This window comes from Camelus ferus, chromosome 19 (assembly GCF_009834535.1).
Source record: "Camelus ferus isolate YT-003-E chromosome 19, BCGSAC_Cfer_1.0, whole genome shotgun sequence".
Taxonomy (NCBI): domain Eukaryota; kingdom Metazoa; phylum Chordata; class Mammalia; order Artiodactyla; family Camelidae; genus Camelus; species Camelus ferus.
Window position 1 is genome coordinate 36563163 of NC_045714.1, and position 23095 is coordinate 36586257.

General features: G+C 52.0%; 1 protein-coding gene across 1 annotated transcript; it reads left to right on the forward strand.

Moving 5' to 3' along the window:
- The first annotated feature begins 905 nt into the window (after positions 1–905).
- On the forward strand, positions 906–22095 carry BPIFB1 (BPI fold containing family B member 1). The gene is made up of 16 exons (XM_006179274.3): positions 906–1057; positions 3378–3534; positions 6061–6196; positions 6877–6984; positions 7921–8070; positions 8812–8893; positions 9990–10053; positions 12431–12516; positions 13516–13695; positions 14612–14665; positions 15165–15323; positions 17453–17520; positions 18415–18460; positions 19383–19446; positions 20429–20505; positions 21928–22095. Exons 2-16 carry the CDS (start codon positions 3420–3422, stop codon positions 21955–21957), a joined length of 1419 nt encoding a protein of 472 aa, XP_006179336.1. The 5' UTR covers positions 906–1057; positions 3378–3419; the 3' UTR covers positions 21958–22095.
- The last annotated feature ends 1000 nt before the right edge of the window (positions 22096–23095 follow it).

Genomic DNA, 23095 nt, shown 5'->3' on the forward strand with positions numbered 1-23095 from the left:
CCTCCTCCCTGATACCAACCTGGAGTCCCTGGGGGAGGACAGTGCAGTGAAGAGCTCTTGGTCTGGACTGGACAATAAACTCAATCCCAGCTCTGGAATCCTGAGGCATGGACCTTGAGCAAGTCACTCACCTCTCTGGGCCTCAGATACACGGGGGAAATTCAAGGCTGCTGACACCCCACTCTGGGTGACTGCAGGTTAAGGGAGCCAAGTTCTGCACCTAGGCAGCGGGTGAGAGGGGTCCTGTGGGCCTATTCATTTGTCCCCTCGGTTCACGGTCATTATTCATTCTTTCCACAAATAATCCCTGAGATTCCTGGAGGCACAGGCAAGGCCAAGTCGGTGTTAATTGTTGCAGAATGAATGACTAAGAGCACCTGCTAAGTCCTGGGTGAGCACACACCTCAGTGCATGCTCTCAGCAGCCTGTGAGGGAGGTGCTACCATTATCCCCATTTCACAGATGAGAAACTGAGACTCAGAGAGGTTAGGGAATGTGCCCCGGGTCACACAGTGTGGAGATAGTGGAGCCAGGACTCAAACTCAGTCTATCCCAGGACCCCCTGTGTCTGCCAGGCCACAGGGACGTCCTTAGATAGGTTTTGAATCATTGCTCTGCTGTTTGCTGATGCCTCCATGGTAAAAACAGGTTAACAGCACTGACGCTGGTGGAAATAAGACTCCACTGATAACACTGGAGTGACACCTGGTGCTTAATATGCTGTCACTGCTCCAGTTCTCATCACTGTCCCCATGGGAGTGGCTGCCCAGGAGGCAGGGAGCCCCTTGCACAGGCCACAATGAGCCTGGTCCAGCTCCCTGCCACGTGCCCAGTGCCCCACCCACCCCTCAGGTCAGCCAGATCCTCCTTTCCCCAAACCACAGGAAGCTGGAGTCCCAAGGCTGATTCCGGCCAGGACTGTGGTTCACCAATAGCCACAAATATTTACCTTGGAGACCTCAGCCCAAATGCAGAGGGTGGGCAGGATATAAGTCTGGACTTCCACATAAACTTCACAGATGAGGAGAGCAGCAGGCCGAGGACTCCGTGTGTCCAGGTAAAGATGTAGGGAAAGAACTGGAGGCCTATGTCATCAGGAAGGGTCTTAGCTGGAGACAACTGTGGAGGTCAGGTCGGAGCAGGAGGGAGGCTTGGCCCTGGGGTAAGGCCCCTCAGTCCACGAGGACCCTCTGAGGGTCAGGACCGGGCGTAGAGAGGTACCCAGCTCCAGGGCCCAGAAGACCAAAGAGCAGTGATGAAGGAATTGGACAGGCTGAGTCTTTTTCCCTGGCCTCATCCCGATGACAGAAGCCCACTCTGCACACACCAGTTGCTCTGTGCCCAGCCCTGTGTTGTGGTGATTCTGGGGATAAGAAGCATCGGGGCAGTCCTGGCCCTCAAGCCCTCAAGAAACTCCTTTACGAGACAATGTGGTCCAGGCTGTGCTCAAGGAAAGCCCAGGGACAATATGGTGGAAGACAGTCAGGGAAGGCTTCCTGAAAGAGGTGATATGTTGGTTAAGAAGCTGAGTAGAAGTTGGCTGGACAAAGGAAGGGAGAAAGGTGTTCTATACAAAGAGAACAGCATACACAAAGGCCAAGAAGTGAGAAGCCACGTGTGCAGGGGGTTGGTGGGGAGGGTTTATGGTGATTGGATGTGCAGAGGAGATAATTTTCCACAAGAGGGGGTGCTACTCTCCTCTTGGTTCCCTGAGTGCCCCTGATCAGAGGAGGACAGAAGGGTGTGAGAAAATAATGGAGGAAAAATAGAATTAAGGTAATTGAAAGAAAAAGGTTATGGCTTGGGGATGGGGGGTTTCCCAGGTAAAAGAGCTGGATGCAGGTGTCACCTCAGTCTTCTGGCTTTGACTGCAAGGCGGTTCCCTCTGACCCCAGTACTAGCAATAAAAACTGTCATAATCACAGCAGCAAGTAGTGAGGGCAGGCATCCAACTCAGGTCTGTCTGACTTCCAGGTCCATGATTTTCTCTTCCACCCTTGGGTTTCCTGACAGAGAAGAAGGGTCCTGTGACTTGACTGGGGTTCCCATGGCCCAGACCTCCATCAGGGTCACATTCCCTCCTTCTTGCTGGTGTCCCAGAGACCATTCATTCATTTAGCAACCATTTATTTATTAAATACCTACTAGACCAGGTGCTAGGGATACAGTGGGGAGCAGGTAGACCCAACCCTTCTTTCCGGAGCTCATGGCCTGGTCAGGGAGGCAGATATTGAATTGTTCTTGCCAGCGCCTCAAAGAGCCCACCCTGTTCAGCCCACGGAAGATGCACATCATTCCACATTTGTCTTTGGCAACAGGAAGCCCATGTGCTAAGCCAGGCAAGGGCTCAGGTCTCTGGGTCAGCATCCTCCATCTCTCCGAGCAAGAAAGTCCGCAGGTGGCAGAAGCTTCCATGGGGGCTTGAAGGCAGAGCCAGGGTGCAAGCTGGGAAGCTCAGGACGAGGTTACAGCCGCTGGTGTCCCATCCCCTGGAGAAGACAGAGCAGCCCAGGGGCCAGAGTACCCTAAGCTCCTCTCCCAGGAGCCACCCATGGGCCTCTCACCTCTCTTTGCCTTCCTCTCCCTGGCTCCTAGCAGCCACCCACTCCCTCTGCAGGCCCCTTCCTGAGTTTCTTGGATTAAGCAAAGCCCTCTGAGTCCTACCTGAATTCTCATCTCTCTCCTGCTTCCAAACTTTCTGTCCTGGGCATGCACCAGCCACCAGGGCAACACTTCTCCAGGGTCTGTGGCTGCAGGAAAGGGAAAGTTTGACAGAGAAAGGGATGCAGAGGTAGAGTTTTAAAGAACAAGTAGGAGTTCGGCAGGCAGGGGACGAAGGGGGCAAGCACTACGGGAAGCAGGCAGAGCAAGGGCAAAGGCAGCGGGAGTGAACAGGGATGTTCTGGGAGCTCCAAGCAGCTTGCAGTGACTGGAACTTTACAGAGCAAAAGGGGGAAGGCAGGAAGTGAAGCTGGCTGGGGTGGGAGGGTTTGAGTGCCACAGTGACAGGGTCGGGGAAATCAGCAGCAGAAGTGTTTTGTCTTGAGCACTGATAGTGGGGATCCTTCAAGAAAATAACACGTTTTCCAAAAGCTTGCCATTTGAAAGGCACTGTGCTAAACGCTTTCTAGATAAGAACTCATTTAATCCCAACTTTATAAGTGGAGTTATGACGCACATTTGCCAGATGAGAAAACTGAAGCACAGAGAGATTACGTTGATTGTCTAAGGACAGAGGCCCAGTTGGGCTCCAGAGCCCACTCTCTTCACCTTCTCACTAAACAGCCTCTCCTGGACCCCACGCCCCCGTCATCAGACCTGGTGGGCCTGGCCAGGCCTCTCTGCCCGGCTAACTGGGCGCTCTGTGCTCACCTCAGGTTCTGCCACCTGCTGCCTGCTACTGACCAACCCTCAGGAAGATGGCCAGCCCACGGACCTTCATCTTCCTCTGTGGTTTGATGGCAGCCAACTTGGTGGGAGCCAACTTCAGCCCTCCTGCGGTTCTCAGCCTCAGCCCAGAAGTCATCAAAGAAAGTAAGTCTTGGCCACCCTGGCCTCACCACCATAAGGCAAGGGGGCAGGTGGAGCAAAGGAGGAAGGGAGCTCCCCATCAGTGGGAGTGTGCAAGGCCCACTGGGATCCCAGATCCTGGGTGAGACTTGATTGGGTAAGTTACAAAGACTGGGAGTGTCTTTGATCAAGAGTCCACGACTCCAAGGTCCCCTCCTTCTTAAATTCCATGATTTCAAAACCCACTACTCTGTGGTTCCCTGGTCTGTGGAAGGGGTGTGTGGCCTCCGAATGTGACGGTGCAACTACCTCTCTGCCCACTCTTGCTTAAACCCCATTGCCAGAGCACCTTCTCTGAGTTAGACCCAGGGAGCAAGTAGTCGTCAGAGCAAAGCCCCTCGGCTGGGAGTCTGGCTGCCTGGCCCTGGCACAGCCTTATCCCACTCCAGCTCTGTGGCCCTGGCAAGTCTCCAAGCCTTGGTTTCCTCCTATAGAAGAGGGCCTTCCTCCCCGGGTTGCTGGAATCACCCAGTAGGACAGGAAGTGACAAGAGCTTAATGACCTCTCCAGCTGAACTTCTCAGTCTCATCACGACTGATCTTGTGGGCCAAATACGTCTTTATTGTGGTGGGCTGTCCTGTGCATGTCCTTCCTGTGTTTAGCAGCATCCTGGGCCCAGCTGTGACCACCAATAATGTCCCCATACATTGCCAAATGTCTCCCAGGGGACACTGCCTCAGTTGAGAACCAGTGCTCCAGTGTTGTCCCTTGAGAGGGAACGAACCAGTCAGCTCCGGAGGGACTGAAGCACGTAGAGCCCAACCCTCTGCGTGCAGTGGGCCCCGGCTGTGGCTGGATGGGCAGGGCCGGGCCAGGTCCTGCAGGGCCAGACAGGCATTGTAGCCAGAGGAACTATCCCCAAGTAGGGATGGGGAGCAGAGAGGTCTGGGTGCTGGGCGGGGAGGCAGAAGTACCCCAGGCCAACACTGAATTGCAAGCACGTGGAATTTCAGCCAGAAGGAGCTTGGAGAGGAGCAGTCAGTCAGGTTCCCCGAGCCACAGAGTCTGAGTTGAGAGTGTGCCAGTGGGGGGATTTCAGGCAATCCCGGGAAACACATGCAGGAGATGGGAAGCAACCCAGGTAAGGGCAAGCCAGTTACCACCGCAAGCTGAAGCTCAGTCCGACTGGGCATCTGCGTTATTCATGGCCAGGCAGGAGGCAGAAACCATGCAGTGAGCCCAACAGATGGGTTTGTATAAAGAACTATTAGCAAGAATTGGAATAATGGGAAATTGGCTAAGGAGGAAAAAAGAGAGAATTCCAAAGGATACCCTAGGGATTGGGGCACAGCAGGGGGCTCAAATCCATGTACAGAAGAAACCTGAGGGGAGAATCCTCCCCAGACCTCGTGGAAGGAGAGGGGTTGAAGCCCCCTGAGCTGGCCTGGGTCAGAGCCAGTTCATGGTTGGCAGGCTGAGGCCAGCTGGCAGAGAATAGCCTGCCGGGGAGCCAATGGAATTCTCTGGGAAGCAGACCCAGGAGGAAGGGATTGCTCTTGACTCCTTGGGATGCTGTCTCTGGCAAACTGCCTGGAAGGGAGCTGGGGTGCCCGCAGTTACTAGCTGCCCATGGGAGTGCTGCTCGACTTGCAGCCGGGAGCCCTGGGAGGTGACACCACTGGAGTCTGGCAAGAGGAGCACACCAGCGCCAAGAGGGGAAGCTCCTTCCTCCTCCATGTCCCCCCACTGACAGGACTTAACACTGCACCAGCCGGGCAAAGAGGATGTTTACAGGGACGAGCTCCATTATCACAGGGCAGACAAAAAGGCTAGCTTTGTCAATGAGAATCAATAACACACAGGGACTCTGGGACATAGTGGGGGACACACACACCTGAATCATCCTGCCCAAGAGTTGAGGGAGCTGGGGTATTTATACACCAATTCCCATCAGTCATTGGCTGTGGGCTGCTTCCAGAGTATCAGCTCTCCAGCACTCGGACCTACTCTGTACACAAATCAAAAGGGCTCTGGCTGCCAGGGAAAAAGTACAGTAGGGACTTGAACCCAGGGCACCTGGCTCCTCCTTTCTCTGCTCAGCACCTGGGGTTCTTTGGACCACAGGCCCGTAGGATATGGATGCCAGAGAATCAGTAAGTTTGTTTCAGCAGCGAAACAACCCCAAACAGGGCCTTATGAGTTCCCTGCCTCTTGGCTCTGGAGTGTTTGCCCCTGGCCAGTGAGAGGGATGCAGCTTCTTGTGCCAGGTGTCCTGGCCAAAACTCCTGGCAGAGGCTGGCAATGTTCAAGGGTGTGAATGGTCCTACATGTGTCCCCATTGCAGACTGCCTATGAAAATGACCCATCTGGACCATCATCCTCAAGTTCACATCTACACAGTGGAGATGGTCAGAATGGAGTCATCTATACCCTTGCCTTATGTCCCAGTCCAAGTAACCCTGAGTGATGTCCCCTCCCAGCCTGGAGCCCGCCCCAAGCCATTCTTCTCTCCCCTCCTGCTGGACCCTAATCTCTGGGCTCTGCCTGCAGAACTGGCAGAGAAACTGAAGAATCGAGATGCTGTCAACACTCTCCAGCAGCTGCCACTGCTCAGTACCATACACAACGAGCCAGCCAGTGGCATCATCAGTAGACTAGTGAAGTCCGTCCTGAAGCATATCACCCAGTAAGTGCAGCAGAACCAAGCTGGGAGCTCGCTCTCGGCCCACACCTCTGCCCAAAACACACTTTGCACGCTCAGTTGATCAGCTAGCAAGTATCAGTTGGTGTCAACTCTGTGTCTGACCATGAAGAATGAATCAAACAAAGCCTCTCCCCTCAGAGGCTCCCAGAGGAGTTAACAATAACCATAAGAGTGTCATAGGCACTCTAAAGAGGGGCGACCCCCGAGAAAGGTCGCCTGGGGTGGGACGGTGAAGAGACAAGGTGATGTTTCTCAGTAGAGGTGACAGGTAAGTCAATGACTTCATGCTCACCAGGAGACAAGGAGAAATGGCATTCTGGGCAGAGGGACCAACCTGAGCAAAGGCACAGAGGGTGAGAGTCAGAATGGCTGGTGCTTAGACCCCAAGGCGAAGAGTGAGAGGCCAGCTGGCCCAGGCACAGAGGCTCTTATAGGTCAGCCTCAGGAGCCCAGATTCATCTCCTAAGTGAAGGGGGAGCCATGGAAGTGTTCTGGGCAGGGGTGAAGGGAAGGGATGGGGCAAGACCATGCTGAGGAGGAGTCAGGGCTTGAGTCCACCTGCTAGCTGGGCACTGGGTGGGGGCCAGAAAAATGGAGGGGACTGGTCTGGGGATGATGATCAGTTGAACATATGGCTCTCATTTCTCTTTTGTCCCATCCAGGCTGAACATCACCTCAGCTAGCATCCTCCAGCTGCAGGTGCAACCCGGGGCCAAAGACCAGGAGCTGATAGTCAAGGTCCCCCTGGACTTGGTAGCTGCATTCAACATGTGAGTGTTCTCCCCGTCAGACACAGCAGGCCTGACAGCTTCACCTACTAGGTGCTCCCTGCCCCTATCCTCCATGCAGGTGTCTGGAAAAGAGACTTCCAAGCAGAAGGAAAAGCAAGTGCAAAGGTCCTCAGGCAAGAGTGCACTTGCCTTGTTCAGAGAAAGGCATGGGGGGCAGGGAAAGGGGGCAGAGTGGTAGGAGGTGAGGCCTGCAGGCAGCTGCGGCCAGATCATGCAGGGCCTTGTGCGCCAAGCTGAGGACTTGGTTTTACCAAGATGGGAGCCAGGCAGGGCTCTGAGCAGAAGAGGCACATGACATGACATTCTTAAAAAATCCCTCTGGCTGCTGTGCATGCGGGCGAAAGTGCAGGCAGGGAGGCTATCCCGAAGACACGGCAACAGCTCAGGAGGAGACAATAATAGCTTGGACTGGGGTTTGGAAGCAGGAGGTGGTGAGAAGTAGTCGGATTCCAAATATGTCCTGGAGGTGGGTAGGAACAACAGGATTTCCTGATGGATTGAATGGGGGCTCTGGGCGGGGCCGGGGCCAGGGGAGATTGAGGAGTCAAGGCTGCTGGGCAACGGGCAGCTGGAGTGGCCAGCAAACAAGGCAGGGAAGATCGGGAGAGGAGCAGGCTTGGGGAAGGGTCCAGAGTTCAGTCTGTATACATTAAATCTGAGATGCCTGTAAAACCTTTGAGTAAGGAGTTAGGCATAAGTTTGGAAGCTAGTGGCATATTCAGAGGATTTAAACCAGCAGAGGATTCCAAAAACTGAGCCTGGGAACCAATGAGGTAAACATCTGAGAAGATGAGGAGGCCCCAGCAAGGAGACCGAGAAGGGAGGTGCCAGAGCCGGGAGACAGAGAAGGACAGCAGGCTTGCTCCAGCCTGAGGCTGGGATGGAGCTCCCAGCAGTGGGTTCCTCCACTCACAGGCCCCTGCTTAAGTCCTTCATGGAGATGCACATGCAGTTGGAGGTTGAAACCATCATCCAAGTGGAGACAAGCAAGGCGGGCCACAGCCATCTGGTCCTCAGCAACTGCTCCGACATCCGCAGAAGCCTGCACATCAACCTGCTGAAAAAGTGAGTGTGGTCACCTCCCACTGGCCACCTCCTAGCACATCTGGGAGGGAAGCCAGGTAGTGGCCTTGCCCCCATTTTACAGACGGAGAACACTGAGGCCCACAGAAAGAAAGGGATTTATCCCTCCTGACTCCTGATCTGGGGCTCCCTCCAGGAAATCTGTAATAGCAAAGAGAGTTCAAGACACCAGGGGACAAAGCAAGAAGGATGGGATTTCAGGCATCATGCCAGAAATTGCGGCAAACATTTGAAGGTGGAGAGGAGGCTCTTTCCTAGGCCTCCTCTAACCAGTGGGCAGGGCTAAGTGGAGCCATGGGTAAAAACTGTGGAGTCAGGCAAACGCATCTCCTTCATCTGCGTCCAGGTGACGCTGAGCAAGTCACCTCCCCATACCTCGCTTTCCAGGACACAGTGAGAGGATTAGATGGGGCAGCAGCCCTCAGCAGTCAGCAGATGCTCAAAGACATGGTGCTTCCCTCCATTCCTCCTTAGCAGGCCAACTGCCCTCATCCCAGTGTCTAGCACAAATTTCCAAAGACAAGCCCCAGCCCCCATCCCTAAGAACTCTCTGCCACCATCTACACTGGACTCTGGGTCTATACCCAGCCCTGTCTCTACCAGGCCCTGTGCCTCAGGCAAGTTCTTTCCTCCCCTGGACTCAGTCCCCTCTTCTGTAAAATGGGGGAGGGGGTGATCATCTCTGACCCCTCCTAATCTCTCTCCTCTTCTCCTCTTGGGAAGGTACTCCTTCCAGGTCAACTCCTTAGCCAACAAGTTCATAAACCTCCTGGCACCAGCCCTGCCCAAACTGGTGAAAAGCGAGGTAAGTGGCTTCAGGGTATCTCTGGCCTGTGAAGACTGCTCCCCCTGCGGGGCAGGGGTGGAACTGCAAGTTGGTGCTAAGGGACCTGAGTCTCCTTGAGTGGGAAGCTTCTGGGCATGCGTCAATCTGTCAGCAGTGGATGGAAGAGGTCAAGGTAATGAAACTGCTATAAGTCAGCCAGGAGTCCTTGAACAGTGATGTGCTGATAAACTATCAACAATTTGACTTAGGAGGGGCTGAAGGAAGGGAGCCCTGATGTGTAGCATTTACTGATTTCCCTGGTATAAACACTCCCTCCATGGCTAATTCAGGCTACTAATGTGACGTCACTGAGCAGAGTCAGGAAGAGATGCGTAGTAGCTCGCTCTTGTATGGCATTTCCTCCATGCAGATATGACAGGCGTAACCTCGAGAGCAACAGATAATAGTAAAACACAACAAAACAATCAGGACGCAATGAGTTTTGCACTGTGGGGTGTTCACCAGCATCCCTGGCCTCCACCCACTAGATCCCCCTAAACTGTGACAACTAAAAACATCTCCAGAAATTTCCAAGTGTCTCGGGAGACAAAATTACCCCCTGCTGAGAACTTCTGGAATTTTGAGGGGAGAAGAGTTCAGGGGGCAAAGAGATGTGCTGGGGCTAGAAACCCACAATAATTGTTCACAAGTCTGGTTGGGTCTGTCTTGCTGGCCTCTGTTCTAATCTGACGTGTGGGAGGGACTCAGTAACGACTGTTTGAATAAGTGAAGGAAGGAATGCGTTCTCCATTTCCCTCTTACGGAAATGTGGGTTCTTGTGAACTCAGTGAGTCTGATGGGGAGGGCAGCTGGCAGGCCAGGCACACCCTGGACACAGGGTAGGGGACAAACCATCGCAAAAGATCCCAGACGACACCAGGGGACTGTGGTGGGCTCTGAGCAGCGGTGATGGCTGGGGGAATGGACCTATCACCAAGTCCTCAACCCCATGGGTGAAAATCTGGCTGGCCATGGGCACAGCGACCAGCCCAGCCCAGGTGAGCTGGGCCCAGGTGACCGTGGGGCTGTGTGCTGGCCCCTGGCTGATGCAGGCCCTGCATTTGTGCGGTTGCAGCTGTGTCCTGTGGTCAAGGCGGCCTTTGAGGACATGCGTGTGGACTTCCTGAACCTGGTGAGGGGTAGGTACACCACTCTCTCCCGCCTTTTTCCTTTACTGCTGAGCTGGTTTGCAGGCCCTGGCTCGGCCCAAGGCAGTCCTCCCCAGATAAGGCCTGAGCAGCAACCCAGCCCAGGAGCAAGTGGGACAAGCATCATTTGACCCCTGCCCAGGGTGAGCAGGCAGGAAATCCCCACAGCTGTGACTTCAAAAGCACATAGTATGTGTGAGGTTTTATGTGAGCCAGTGGGCGCCCCAGATAAACCCAAGTTCAAATCAAGTTCTGCCACTGACTTGCTCCATGGCTTTGAAAAAGCCAACTCCACCTCCTTATTCTGTTTCCTCATCTGTAAAATGGGGCTTATATGTCCCTACCTCATAGGATGGTTGGTGAGGATTAAGAGTTCACAGGAGGCCTGATCTCTTTTTTCCCAGCCGGCCCCATGCTCTGAGGCCGCCGCTCTCCCTTCTGAGTAAGATGGTCCACGTTCTGCCTGTGGCATGTGTATCTCCTAGGCCTTTTCACCTGCCTTTTGAGACGGCCCACACTCTGTCTACAGAGTGTGTATCTGCTTTTACTTTAAACACCCACCCCCATGCCTCATGGCCTCTCTGGCCTTCTGAGATGGCCTGCATCCTGTCTATAGAGTGTGTATCTCTCCGTCTTCACTCTATATAGCTCACTCTTGAATTCTTTCCTGCTTGAAGCCAAGGACTCTCTCTTGGTGGGGCTTGTCCCAGGGACTTGACCAAGACCTGCGACACAGCCATCCTCTCTCACTCCATTTTTTCCTTTATCATTTCCTCTACACTCTCCTCTCCCTACACAGTCTTTACCCAGAATATCTTATCCTTTACCACAGAAGCTGTGTTCTGGGAAGGTGGTCGCAGGCTGATAGCCTCAGAAGAATGAACAGACCCTCCAGAGTTTCTCTGAGATGCCAGGTGGATTCATCAGAATTAAGCCTGGAAAATGCCCTGATTGTTGTCGCCTTTCTGTTCTACCCAGTTTTTCCATAAAACCTCAGGACACCAGTCCCAAGATGGATTCACAGTCTCTAAGGCACTAGCCAGCTGTGCCTCCCCTTTGCCTGGCAAAGCAAAAATGCTGTTCTTTTCTAATTCTCCCCCCCTCCTCTGCCCAAAAAAAGAATGTACAGAAAAGTTCCAGGCACATAGCAGGTGTTCTGCCTGACACAGAGAGGGGCTGGATTGATGTGGGTGGATGGATAGATGATACAGAGACTACTGGAGGCTATTGGAGAAGCAGGAACAAGAGAAGAAACAGGTTGTATCCTCAGATCCCTCAGAGTGAAATTCTGAATTCTTGGACCCCTCAGAGAGGGGTGGGTGGGAAGAAGAAAATTCTACCATCTACTTTTTTGGGATCTGAAGAGGCTCATTCAAAGAGCCACCAGAGAAGAGTGGGAAGAGGAGAATCAATAGGCATTCAGCTTCCACAGAGCACCTACTTTGGGCCAAGACCTTGGGCAGCGTATTTTATATACATGGTCTCACTGACTCCTCAAGACAACTCTGTGTAGTAGGTAGGGATCATTACCCCCACTTCACAGATCAGGAAACTGAGGCTCAGAAGTTAAATTATTTATCCAAGTTCACAGAGGAGATTAGTGATAGGAGAAGGCTTAAAACCCAATTCTTCAAGTTCCAAGTCTGGTTTAATTCAGATTTGAGCCAAATTTACTATGTAGCAGTCCTGTACAACTTATGATGCAGGTATGCTATTATTACCCCCACCCCATTTTAAGATGAGGAAACTAAGGTTCAGAAGCAGGAGGAGGCTTGGGGCAGGGCGGGAGGTCTCTGGAGTAGGCGGACCAAGGACCAATTGGCCCCTGCACTCTTGCGCCCTCCTGTGGTCCTCTCTCCATTCTCCACCCAACAGCCGGTGGCAGATGGGACACCACCGCCACCTGGTGGCCAAATGGGGAATCCCGAGGCAAATGCAAGTGATCCCCTGGACAGACTCAGACCCTGCTGAGGTGGGTCAAATCACACTGGTGGGGGAGGTGGAGAGTTATAAACAATAGGTCAGTTTTGTTCCAAACCAGGGCTTTGGCATAGGACCGGCTGGGTTCAGATCCTTTCACAGTATACCCTTGAGCAAGTCATTTCACTTTTATGAGCCTTGGTTTCCCAATCTGTAAAATAAGGTCATCGTGAGGATTAAACGAGCTAACACAAGTAAAGGTTTAGCGCAATGCCTGGTGCATGATATGCGCTCAAAAAAATGTCAGTCATGATCATCATTATGTTTATCATTGTATCAACATTACTCCTGCTCCTACCTACTTACCCCAGCCTTTGCAATAATGCAGCTCTAGCCAAAAGCAGCCCCACACCACCCCATCCAATACTTTCTCTTTGTTCCTGAGCAGTGTCCATTTCTCTCAACTCTAACCACCTGGAGTTTGATCTTCTGTCTTCTGCCATCTTCAGTAATGCTGTCCATCTCATCCTGGGGGTGAGTGTCATGGGACTTCAAGGGTAAGTGGGGATATCACTGCCCTTCTCTGACTGCCAAGGATCAGACACCATGAGTCTGTTTCAGGGGAGAAAACACAGGTCACGGTTAGGACACACAGGTGGATTTAGAAAAACCTCAACAGGCTGAACATGTCCCTTGTAAACCATTCTGAGGGAGAGAAATCAGCAGATACAATCTAAGGGCCACATACAGGACATTGACCCAGTGTCTTGATTTCCTCTGACCCTTATTTCCCCAGTCAGGGGCCAGAGTGTGTGCACTGGGTCTCCTGGTCTTTCTCTCAAGCAAGCCTCTGCCCAATCCTCAAATATCTGGTGACCTTGAACAAGAGCCCAGGATTGAGACACATCACTGAGGATCACACAGACCTAAGTTTCTCTCCCAGCTTCACAACTCCCTGGCTGTGTGTCTTTGGGCAAGTTCCTTCACCTCTCTGAACCTCAATTTCCTCGTGTATAAAATGTAATCATAATAGTCCCCAAGGAGAGGATGAAATGAGGCTGCATGGGGCTTGCAGGCAAGAGGAGAGAACTGTCAGCTCTCTGTAAAATGTGGAGCCACACACCCACACTGGCACTGGATGCCCTGGGGGACCAGGCCAAGCAAGGCAACACGAATCTCAGACTAGTTTTTGTGGATCCCTTGGAAAACCAGCATCAAACATTTCCTTCCATTTTGTTCCCTTCATCGAAAGGGTCCGGGAGGTATCTGAGAAGTTGAAACCTAAATGTCAAACAAGACATCTAGATTTTTTTTTTAATCAGAGATTATCTGAAGGGTGCAAGTGGAGTAGATGTTGCTAGGTACCTGAGATAAGGCATCATCTACAGCAAGGCACTGAATTCCAGGCTAAGCTTCCTGGTAGCAAATGTAAAAGGGGAAACAGGCTGAATGGTGTCATTTCCTTCTAGGTTACTACTGAATATGTAGTGGAATTAAAGTTCCAAGCCAACTCTCTGCTCTGTGTCTCCTTAGGCCAAGTTGTTGAACTCAGAAGGAAAGGTGACCAAGTGGTTCAATGTGTCTTTGGTTTCCCTGAGGATGCCCACCCTGTACAACGTCCCTTTCAGCCTCACCATGAGGAAGGATGTGGTGAAAGCTGCAGTAGCTGCCTTGCTCCCTCCAGAAGAATTCATGGTCCTGCTGGAGTCTGTGGTAAGACTCAGCATGGGACAGAAGATGAAGCCACCTCTGCTGCATCATGGGGAGTTCCTGAATCAAATCAGGGCCCCCTCAGCCCCTGAGCAGGAATCCCCTGTCAGGCTGGTTTACGTACCTCCAGTAATGGAGAGCTCACTCTTGCCTCTAACAGACCAGACCCTGCCTCTGACATTAACACTGAAGTTGAAAACTTTCCTGTAACATCCTAGTTCTGCTCCTTGGAACCTGAAATACCTCTTCCTCTACCAAATAACAGTCCTGCCCAAAAGACATCTTAGATACTGACTGGCCTGTGGCGGCAATCACACCACTGCTGTCCACTACAGGACCTCTGGCAGACAGCACGAATCTCTCAGGGCCCTCCTTCCTTCTGAGCCTAGATGATGACACAGCCTTGGAATCCTCATCACTCCCGCACAGCAGATGACCACCAGTCAGCTGGAGTGCTACCTCTTCTCAGGGGACGGATGGAGAAACTGAGGCCCAGAGGGGGATAGAGTTGGCCCAGTTATGGGAGCAGGGCAGGGCTTCAGGTCAGCTGACAGAGCCCCAAGCTCTTGGGGATTAGAAGTCAGGGTAAGGGACTGGTAAGAAAAGGGGAGTGGTCACCAGCAACCACATTCCTGAGGGTAGTAAGAATTGAATCACTTCTCTACGTCCTCTGGGAACGAGGAGCTGCCCACAAACCCACGACCCCCATCAACTCACCACAAAAGCCCAGGCCAGCTAGGACTTCATTCCCCACAGCTGCTGACCTAGGGGCTGTTTCCCACCAGGGACAGATGTGTGCACCAGACCACCGGGCTCTCTTGGCTGCTCTGGGGTTCTGGGGACCCCAGCAGTGGGGCTGCTGGAGGTGTGTCTTCCCCTCCCCTCCAGCTGGCCTGCTCTGTCTTCCTCTCCTCCTCAGCTTCCAGACCTGGACCACCTGCTGAAGTCAAGTATCAAGGTGATCAGTGAAAAGGTTGGTCCATTTACCATCTGCAGCTTGAAGGGTGTTTGCTGTGGTCTGTTCACTGGCCTCTGGGCAATAAAACACACATGGGACTGCTCTTTTCTTCCAGCACTGGTGACTGGAAAGGACCGGTCCCTGTCCTCATGGAGATTTCAATCTAACAGGACAGTTTGACCTGGATCAAATAATTACATAGATAATATTTCAGTTACAAATGTGATCAAGGACAGATTCTAGGGGTATGAGAGCACTACTGGGGCACCTGATACAGTCTGGGAAATTAGGGAGGGCTTCCCTGAAGGGAAAAGTATTCCAGACAGAGGAGGAAGCAAAACCACAGGCTGTGAGACGGGGAAAGCAACAGTCTCTTCCAGGATCTGAGGATGCACAGAGAAGAAGTGGGGAAGCCAGGAAGCAGGGCAGCGGCCAGGCCACACGGGGCCACATGGGGCCTGTGAGCCATGGTGAGGCCTTTGGGAGGCTGTACTCTGGTCTGATGTCTTTCTAGGCTGCAGATCAACTGGGGCCCAAACAGACTGTGAAGATCCTGATTCAGGGGACCCTGGATCTCCTTCTGGACCAGAACATTGCCAGGGTGGCCCAAGAGATTGTGCTGCTAATATTCACCACCAGTGAAGCCAAACGTCCCCTCCTCACTCTGGGCATCGTAAGTTCAAGTGTCTGAGACATTGGCAGCAACCTGGAGGGCCCTGCTGTTCACTGTTCCTGTTCACCCCCTCTTCTTTGCTAAACAGTTCCACCATTCTTTTTAGCCAACAGGGGTGGGGGAAGGGAATTCTGAACTAAGAATCAGAAGCTTTGGGGGCCCAACTCTTTATTAGTCAGGATCTTGGGCAGAAATTTTAAGTCACATGCACAAAAGAAATTGTATTAGCTCATATAACTGAAAAGTCCAAGTCAAAATGGCTTCAGGAATAGCTGGATCCAGGTGTTCAAGCAATGTCATCTTCATTCTGCTCTCTTCCCATCTGGCAGCCTTGTTTCCTTTTGCTACCTTCATCCTCAGGCAGGTTATCCCTTCGTGAAAGTGCCCCCAAGCTGCATCAGGCTTATAACCTATCAGCTTGGCAACTCCAATGGGAAAGCTTCTCTTTCCTAGTAGTTCCAGCAAAAGTTCCAAAGCTGACTCTCATTGGATGAGCTAGAGTCAAGTGCTCACTCATGAACCAATCAGTATGGCCAGAAAAATGAAATATGTAAATTTTCTGAGTTGGGTCATGTGCACACGCGTGCGTGCACACACACACACACACCCCAGAGCTGGGGAATAGGGGTTAGCTCTATCCAAACCACAGGCCTGAGAGGGAAAGAGGTAATTCCTCTTCTGAAGTATGAAAAGAATTAAATCATTTCCAAATAAGTTCTTAATTGATTTTCTCAGTAACCCCAGCAGGTCAGAGCTCAGAGCTTTGATCCAGGGGGACCCTGTGGGTAAAGGTGTGGGGGTGGTGGTCATCAAAGGGCAAGTGCAATAGGAAGGTATCTCAGGTAGGGCCCCTAGAAACAGGCCCGAGACAAAGATTCTTATAAAGTGATCTATGAGGGGAGAGATCCAAGGAGGAGTACTGGGCAAGGATGTGGTCTCAGCTGGAGGCTGGCTTCCGCCTCATCCCACAGGGACATCTGGAGGATGGTTGCATAGAGTCGAGCCCAGGTTGAAACAAGAAGGCCAGCCTTTTGGATCCCATTGTCAGTCATTGGTGGTCACTAACTGCCCCCAGGGGTAGGAAACGCTGAACCTCCCAGCAAGGCAGCTCTGGTCAAGCAAGGGCAGTTCCCCAGGGTCAGGCACAGCTGTGAACTGTTAGAAGCAGCATTCAGCAGCTGAGGAATGGACGCCCCCCCCCCAAAAAAAAGGGATCTGAATGGGGCACCACCTTCATGCTACAGAGGACAAGGAGAAGAAAGAGGCAAGGCAAGATTCATGATTGAGCACTGGGTCACTGAGGCCTTCCATGCCTCACTGAGGAGGCCAGACAGTGCCAGGTTGTAAGAAGCTAACGTTACACTCCCCTTACCAGAAGGTGGCTGCAGGTAGCCATGCAGGTGGTCCGCACGCACCATTAGGGAGTGCCGTCCACAGAGCCCGCAGGATGCACGGCACCCTGGCTTCCTGTGTTGGGGGATATTCTGATCCCCCAACCTGCAGCCCCAGCCAGCCTCACTCCCTAGTGACTTCCCCTCTATGGCTGATGGCAGGCACTTTTCAAAAGGCCACCAAGCCCAGGCCTGCAGGAGAAGCTGATTCTCTGGATGCAGCTGACCTGGCGCTGGAGCCAGGCACTCAGGCTCACCTCAGCCCACAGGTCAAGATGATGTCATCTTCGGCACCTGTGTTTGAGATCTGGCTTAGCTTCTGACCTTTCCAATAACAATACTGGTTAACATTTACCAATCTGTCTGTCCCTCAGTTTGCTCACCTCTGCAATGAGGTAGCAATAGGACCTACTTCAAGGAGGTGTGAGGATCACAGGAGATAATCAGATAAAACTCTTAAAACACCACGTGACACACAGCGAGGGCTCCATGTATACAGCTACTGTCATCATCATGGGTCCTATGTGAGGTCTCTTCGAGGGGGAGGGGGTACAGATTCCATCCCCACAGATGAGGAAGTGGAGGCCCACAGAGCTCAGAGCCTTTCCCAAGTTCACAGAGCCAACAGCTGCAATTCAGACCACGTCAGCCTGGCCCCAGAGCCTCCGTGCATAAGCCCACACCCCACAACGGACACATCCTCTAAAAGAAGTGGGGCCTGGGCTTCTCTTGTTGCAGGAAGCCACCTCGGAAGCTCAGTTTTACATGGAAGGTCACCGACTTATGCTCAGCTTTAATAAAATCAGGTAAACATGAAAATCGTTGTGAGGATTCTGGTGATGAAAATGGGTCCTGCCTGGCGATCACTGGGTTTCTTTAAACACTCGGTGTTTTGAGCCTCTTGGGTGTGAGCGTGGAGGGAAGGGTGCTCCAGGAGGGCAGAAAAGCTGTCCCACTGTGGAAGACTGAGGATGAGAGAAAGAAGAGGAGAGGGGCGTGGCCTTGTAGCAGCCCTGGGGCAGGCTGACCTCAGCCAGGGGAAGGGCCTGCCCAGCACCATCCCCTCAGCCTTGGGCAGCTGGACCCCTCCAGACAGTGGCAGTGACTGTCTTGCCCAAATGCCAAGACCCTGTGGAGCCCGGCCCAGCAGCACGTGGCTCCCAATGCCTTCTGTGCCCCTGCGTGCTCTCCCCCCGCCCCACCACCCTCCTGCTGCCCCAGAGGGAGTTCAGGGCTTGCAAACTGGAGCCTTCTGGGACAAATCAAGCCCATAGATGTGTTTTGATCAGCCCACATAGGGTTAGGGTTATTTAGTATAAATTAGTTGCCAACATATAAAAATCAGAACATCTGACCGCCATGGGCTGCATTCCTACATGGCAGCAAACAGATGAGCTGGGAGTGAGGACGCCCTTTAGGAGAAAGAGCTCCTCAGCGCACCATTGTCCTCACTCCTGGGCTGATGTTTCTGCTTGCTCTTTGGGCAACTCTTTGTTTTCTATCCCTCCCCTTTACCCCATGCATTGCAATGGAAGCACCATGAAGCAAGGACGTTATGTGGTTCACTCCTGTTTATCCAGAACCTGCACTGTCTGGTCCATAGTAGGCGCTCAGTAAATAGTTGTTGAAGTAATGCATGAATGAATGACTGAATGAATGGGACTCGGAAGGACCATTCTCACGGGCATCTTCTGTTGCAGATCTGATCGGATCCACCTGTTGAACTCGGGCATTGGCCTGTTCAAGGTGAGTTTTCACAGATTTTCCCTGGGGACACAGGGGATAGCCCAGGATGGTCCATTTCGAAAGGAGACATTTCCCAGGATTTGATCTGAACAAGGTCCCCACGGGCAGCCCCATGGTAAGCTGGCTGGCCTCCATGTTCTCAGCCACAAAGTCCAACCTCCCGGTTCAGGTGTTTACTGAGCAGCTGCTGTATGCAAGACACGGCTGAGAACACACATATTCTCACAGATGCACAGATACACTTTCCTTCTGTAATGTTTTGACTCTGAATTAGAAAACAAATCTCCAGTATTCACAATCTCATTTCTCTCATACAGACTCATCTCACTGACCCTGGGCAGCCCCTTGCCCCCACCCCCCATCTTCAGTTTCCCCATCTGAGTCAGACTGAATCAGAGATGTCAAATTGGCTGAATCCTGTCTTCTGCTGTGGTGGAGTGTTTGAGTTTGTTTGTTTGTGGCGGGGAGGGAGGGTTTTTTTCCGCCCTTGTGTTTTGTCTTGTCTTTCTTTCTTTTTTTTTTTTTTTTACAAATATTTTTTAATGGGCAAGTTTCCAAGTGAAAATCAGGACTTCTGGCTTCCCTTGAGAAGTCAAAAACTCAGGAAACAGAGCAAAATTCCCTCGGGGAATTCTGCTGGAACAGAGCAGTGGAGTGAGCCCCTGAGATTGGGGGTGAGCGATGCATCCCACGAATGCACCACACCGCCCCGCCTGTCAGATCCAGGGCCAGCTGGTTTGTGCCCCACCCCCACAGCCCGCCTGGTCCCTGGAACCCTGGCAGCTCTGACCAGCAGGGAACCTGAGATTCCTGCATCTTCAGCAGCTGCCCTTGCCACAGGGCAGGGCGGCGCCCATCCTAGGAATGACTGGGAGGACTTCAGATTCTCAGCCAGATTGACAGGACCCCTTCTCTTTCACAGCCTGACATTCTGAAAAACATCATCACCAAGATCCTCATGTCCGTCCTGCTGCCACACGAGAATGGTGCGTCCCTCTGCTATCCGTCCCCTCCACCCCTCCTGCCTGCCCCCAGGCTTTAAGTGCAGGTGCTTTTCTTCTCCTGCCTGTGTCTCCATTTGGAGTCCCTTTTATTTATTTTCCACCCATCCTCAGAGCCTAGTTCTAATTCTGCCTCCTCCAGGAAGTCTTCCTGGTCATCTAGCTGGAAATGAGCTTTCCCATCTCCAACTTCCCAGCCCAATTCTTTTACTCATGCCAGAGCCTAAGCATGCGTAGATGAGGCAGGCAATGCCTCAGCCTCACAGGACTGACAGCAGAAGAGAGACAGGGGTGTAAACAGACAACTAGAGCACACTCAGTGTGCCTCAGACAGACCTGGGCTCAAGTTCTGACTCCCCTTCTTGCTGGCTGCCTCACCTTGGACAAGCTGCCTTATCATTTTGGGCCTCAGTTTCTCCATCTGTAAAATGGGAAAGATAAGAGCACCTTCCTCAGAGCAAAAAGAAGAGGTTTGTAATGGGCAGGAAGGGATGCCTGACAGTCAGTGCTTAACATTTCTTAGCCATTGCTGTTTTTGGCATTGTTATTTGTGTCACTAGTGGAGGAATCCAAGAGAAAAGGTGGCATTATTTTTATTCAGCCCCCGTCATAGGGGTGGAGAGAAGTGGTAACCTCTGCCCACCCTGCCCGTTTCAATTCTTCATTTTATTAGAGTGAGTAATCTCAAAGTATAGGCACTTCTACTACGGAAGATGGGAGCCCCTGATGGTTCTTGAGCAGGAGTGTGAAAGGATGTGAGGGGTGCCCTTTGGAGCAGCCAGAAGCTGGTGCTGGAGACAGTGAAGGGAGAGATGGGGTAGGTGGATGCCAGAGTTGGAGAACAGGTGAGCAGAGGCAGAAGGGACAGTCTGAGTCGGACGTGCCAGGCTTGGGAACGGTAAGCCTGCCCCTGGCCGCCTAATCCCACCCCAGGCCCACCAGTCTCTGACCACATTTATGATTTCAGGCAAATTAAGATCTGGAATCCCATTGTCAATGGTGAAAGCCTTGGGATTCAAGGAAGCTTCATCTTCTGTGACCAAGGTGAGCGGGGTTGAACATCCTGCCCCAGGGAGGGCACCATCGCAGGGAGAGCCGTGGGCTGGGAGGGGAGGCCTGTGCTCCAATCCTGACCCCTCTGGTCATTTGTGGGGGACCTTGGGCAAGTCCCTTCTCCTGTCAGGTCCTCACGTCCTCATGTGTAAGTCTAAGAGGGTGGCTGTCCTAGCCTGGGGTCCATGCGCCTCTAGCTTTCTCCATCCTACCTCATTCTGGTAGGGGGAGGGGGGGAGGCTTTGTTAATTGGTTTCAAAGGCAAGGTGACATTTGACTTACTTTCAGCTGCCCACCCTCAAAAACCGTGCCCACGCTTCAGCTGGCTTTGATGGAGAATTATGAGGGCATATTGTGGACGATACCAAAAGAGGCTGGGTCTAGACTCAGGGACCAGAGGACTGGTTCAAATCCCAGCTCTGCCCCTCTAGCCAGGGGACCTGAGGCAGGTCCTTTGGTCTCTCTCAGCCCAGTTTCCTCACCCATAAAACCCAGCAGATGTCTGAAAACACAGTTCATGCTCTAGTGAACCACATATCATGATCCAATTATAATATAAGCAGTTTATCTGACACATACTGCATTGATTCATGTTGGATGGACAACTGGTGTCCACATAACTGGATGGCTAGAGCTTAGTTTATTTCATATATCTCTTATTAGGGGAAATTTAGCAACTGTCCTCTTTTTTTTTTTTTTTTTTTTAATCAAGTTGCAAAGCGTAATCCATCATTTGCAGTTTGGGTTGGAAAGGTATCATCTCACTCTTTGGATCTGTTTCCAAATTTCCTGTTTTGCTCTATTCGCTTGTTTTGGACCAGCAGCACATTGGTGTCCCTTTTATAGCCTTATAATAGAACATGTTTTTATTTTCACTTTTTTAGAACATGTTTTTAAATATAGTCAAAGGAATGAATAAATGGAGAGATATGAGATAAAGCGAGTATGGTTTAAAAAAAAGTTAATGGTAGAATCTAGGTGATGAGTCTGCATGTGTTCGCCATAAAATTCTTCCAACCTGGCTGTATATTTGAAAATTTTCATAAGAGAATGTTGGGGGAAATCTAATAGATTATGTTCCTCTAGTCACACTTAGTTTCTCAAAAAAGAGCAGAGTGTTATTAAAAAATTTAGCTGCCTAGGAATCTGAATTTTACAAAACTTCTTGGGAGTTTTGTGATCTGCTGGGCTTGGAGACAATGGTCCTGTATAATCTCAGATAATTTACCTGTTCCCCCAACCCCGGCATGGTGTCCCTGTTCTCACACAAACCTTCCAAGAATTCTTTATGTGTGAGTTCAGGGTCATGACCCCCGGTGGCAGTGATCACCTTGTGGAGGACAAACCAGCAAAAACCACAACAGGGCAGGATGTTAAAAATAACCTTTTTTGACTTTTCTCCTCCAATTCCAGGATGCCCTTGTGATCACCCCAACCTCTTAGTAGAACCCCGGACCACTCTCTTCTCTCCCAGTGAAGACTTGGACGCTGGCCACCCAGGGCGGGCTGGGGCTCAGTGGGAGTGTGGGAGTCTGCTCTGTAGACTGTCCCTCTCTGAAATAAAGAAACACTTGTCTCTGACTCCTGCCATCTGGAGTGTGTCTTTGTCCCAACTCAGGAGTCATTTTTCCCCTGGCAGGTTATGAATTGGACATCCAAGCCACATCTAGGTCCTGTTCAGGCACATTTGAGGCAATCTAGGCCATGCCCAAGCTATGCCTGGGCCACATCAGGTCACCCATGGACAAGGTCCAAGGTCTTGCCCACCTCCCTGGCCTTCAGAAATAAGAAAGCCAGTTGTCCCCTCCTGTCTTCCATGTCAGCCTCAAGACCACCTATGATAGGACAACCTTTTCCGTGGGGGACACACATTGTGTTGACCTTGGCAGTGTGGTGGGTCGAAGGCTTTCTGAGCAGTGTGACTCTGGAGGCACACTGTGAGTTCTGGCCTGGCCCCCACTTCGCATGGTTGTTTGACTCTGGGATGTATCTCCCACTCTGTGAGCCTCAGTTTACTTCTCTGTAAAATGGGAAGAGTCACAGTCCCTACCTTGGAAGCCTGTGGTGAGGATGAAATGAGAGAAAACGGTCCCTGGCACATGGGAGGTGCTCAGACAATGTCACTTGTGGTTGATGTCATTGTCACTCCTGTTAGCTGGCCTCCAGGATGTTGGGTCTTATCACTGACATCCTGCTGGGACAGTGCGTGACTGCCATTGTCTCCCTGTCCACCCTCATGCCAGCAGGTTCAGGACAGACAATGAGGCCCCTGTCCTCCAGAGTCTGGGCCTTCCCCAGCACACAGAGCCCTTTAGTCTCACGAGGGGCCTTGCAGGAAGGGACGGGGGTGTGTTTCAGGAAAAGATGTTACAGAACTTCAGAGTAAATACAGGCATAAGGACAGCTCACAGTGTGGAAAGGCAGCCAGGAAGGAGTTTCTCCTGTCTCCAAGCCCTGGGCTAGGCCATGAGGGACACGGAGGGGCCGGGACAAGACTCTGCACCAGGTGCTTACACCAGGGTCGGCGAACACTCCCTGGGCAGTTGCTAAGCGCCAGGCCCTGTGCTCCCCACGCATCCTC

What these genes read in the sequence shown, in the direction of transcription:
- BPIFB1 (XM_006179274.3), top strand. Translation starts at nt 3,420, where the DNA reads ATGGCCAGCCCACGGACCTTCATCTTCCTCTGTGGTTTGATGGCAGCC. An exon ending in CCCAGAAGTCATCAAAGAAA is followed by an intron (nt 3,535 to 6,060) that starts GTAAGTCTTGGC and finishes CTCTGCCTGCAG; the next exon opens with AACTGGCAGAGAAACTGAAG. An exon ending in CTGTCCATCTCATCCTGGGG is followed by an intron (nt 12,517 to 13,515) that starts GTGAGTGTCATG and finishes GTGTCTCCTTAG; the next exon opens with GCCAAGTTGTTGAACTCAGA.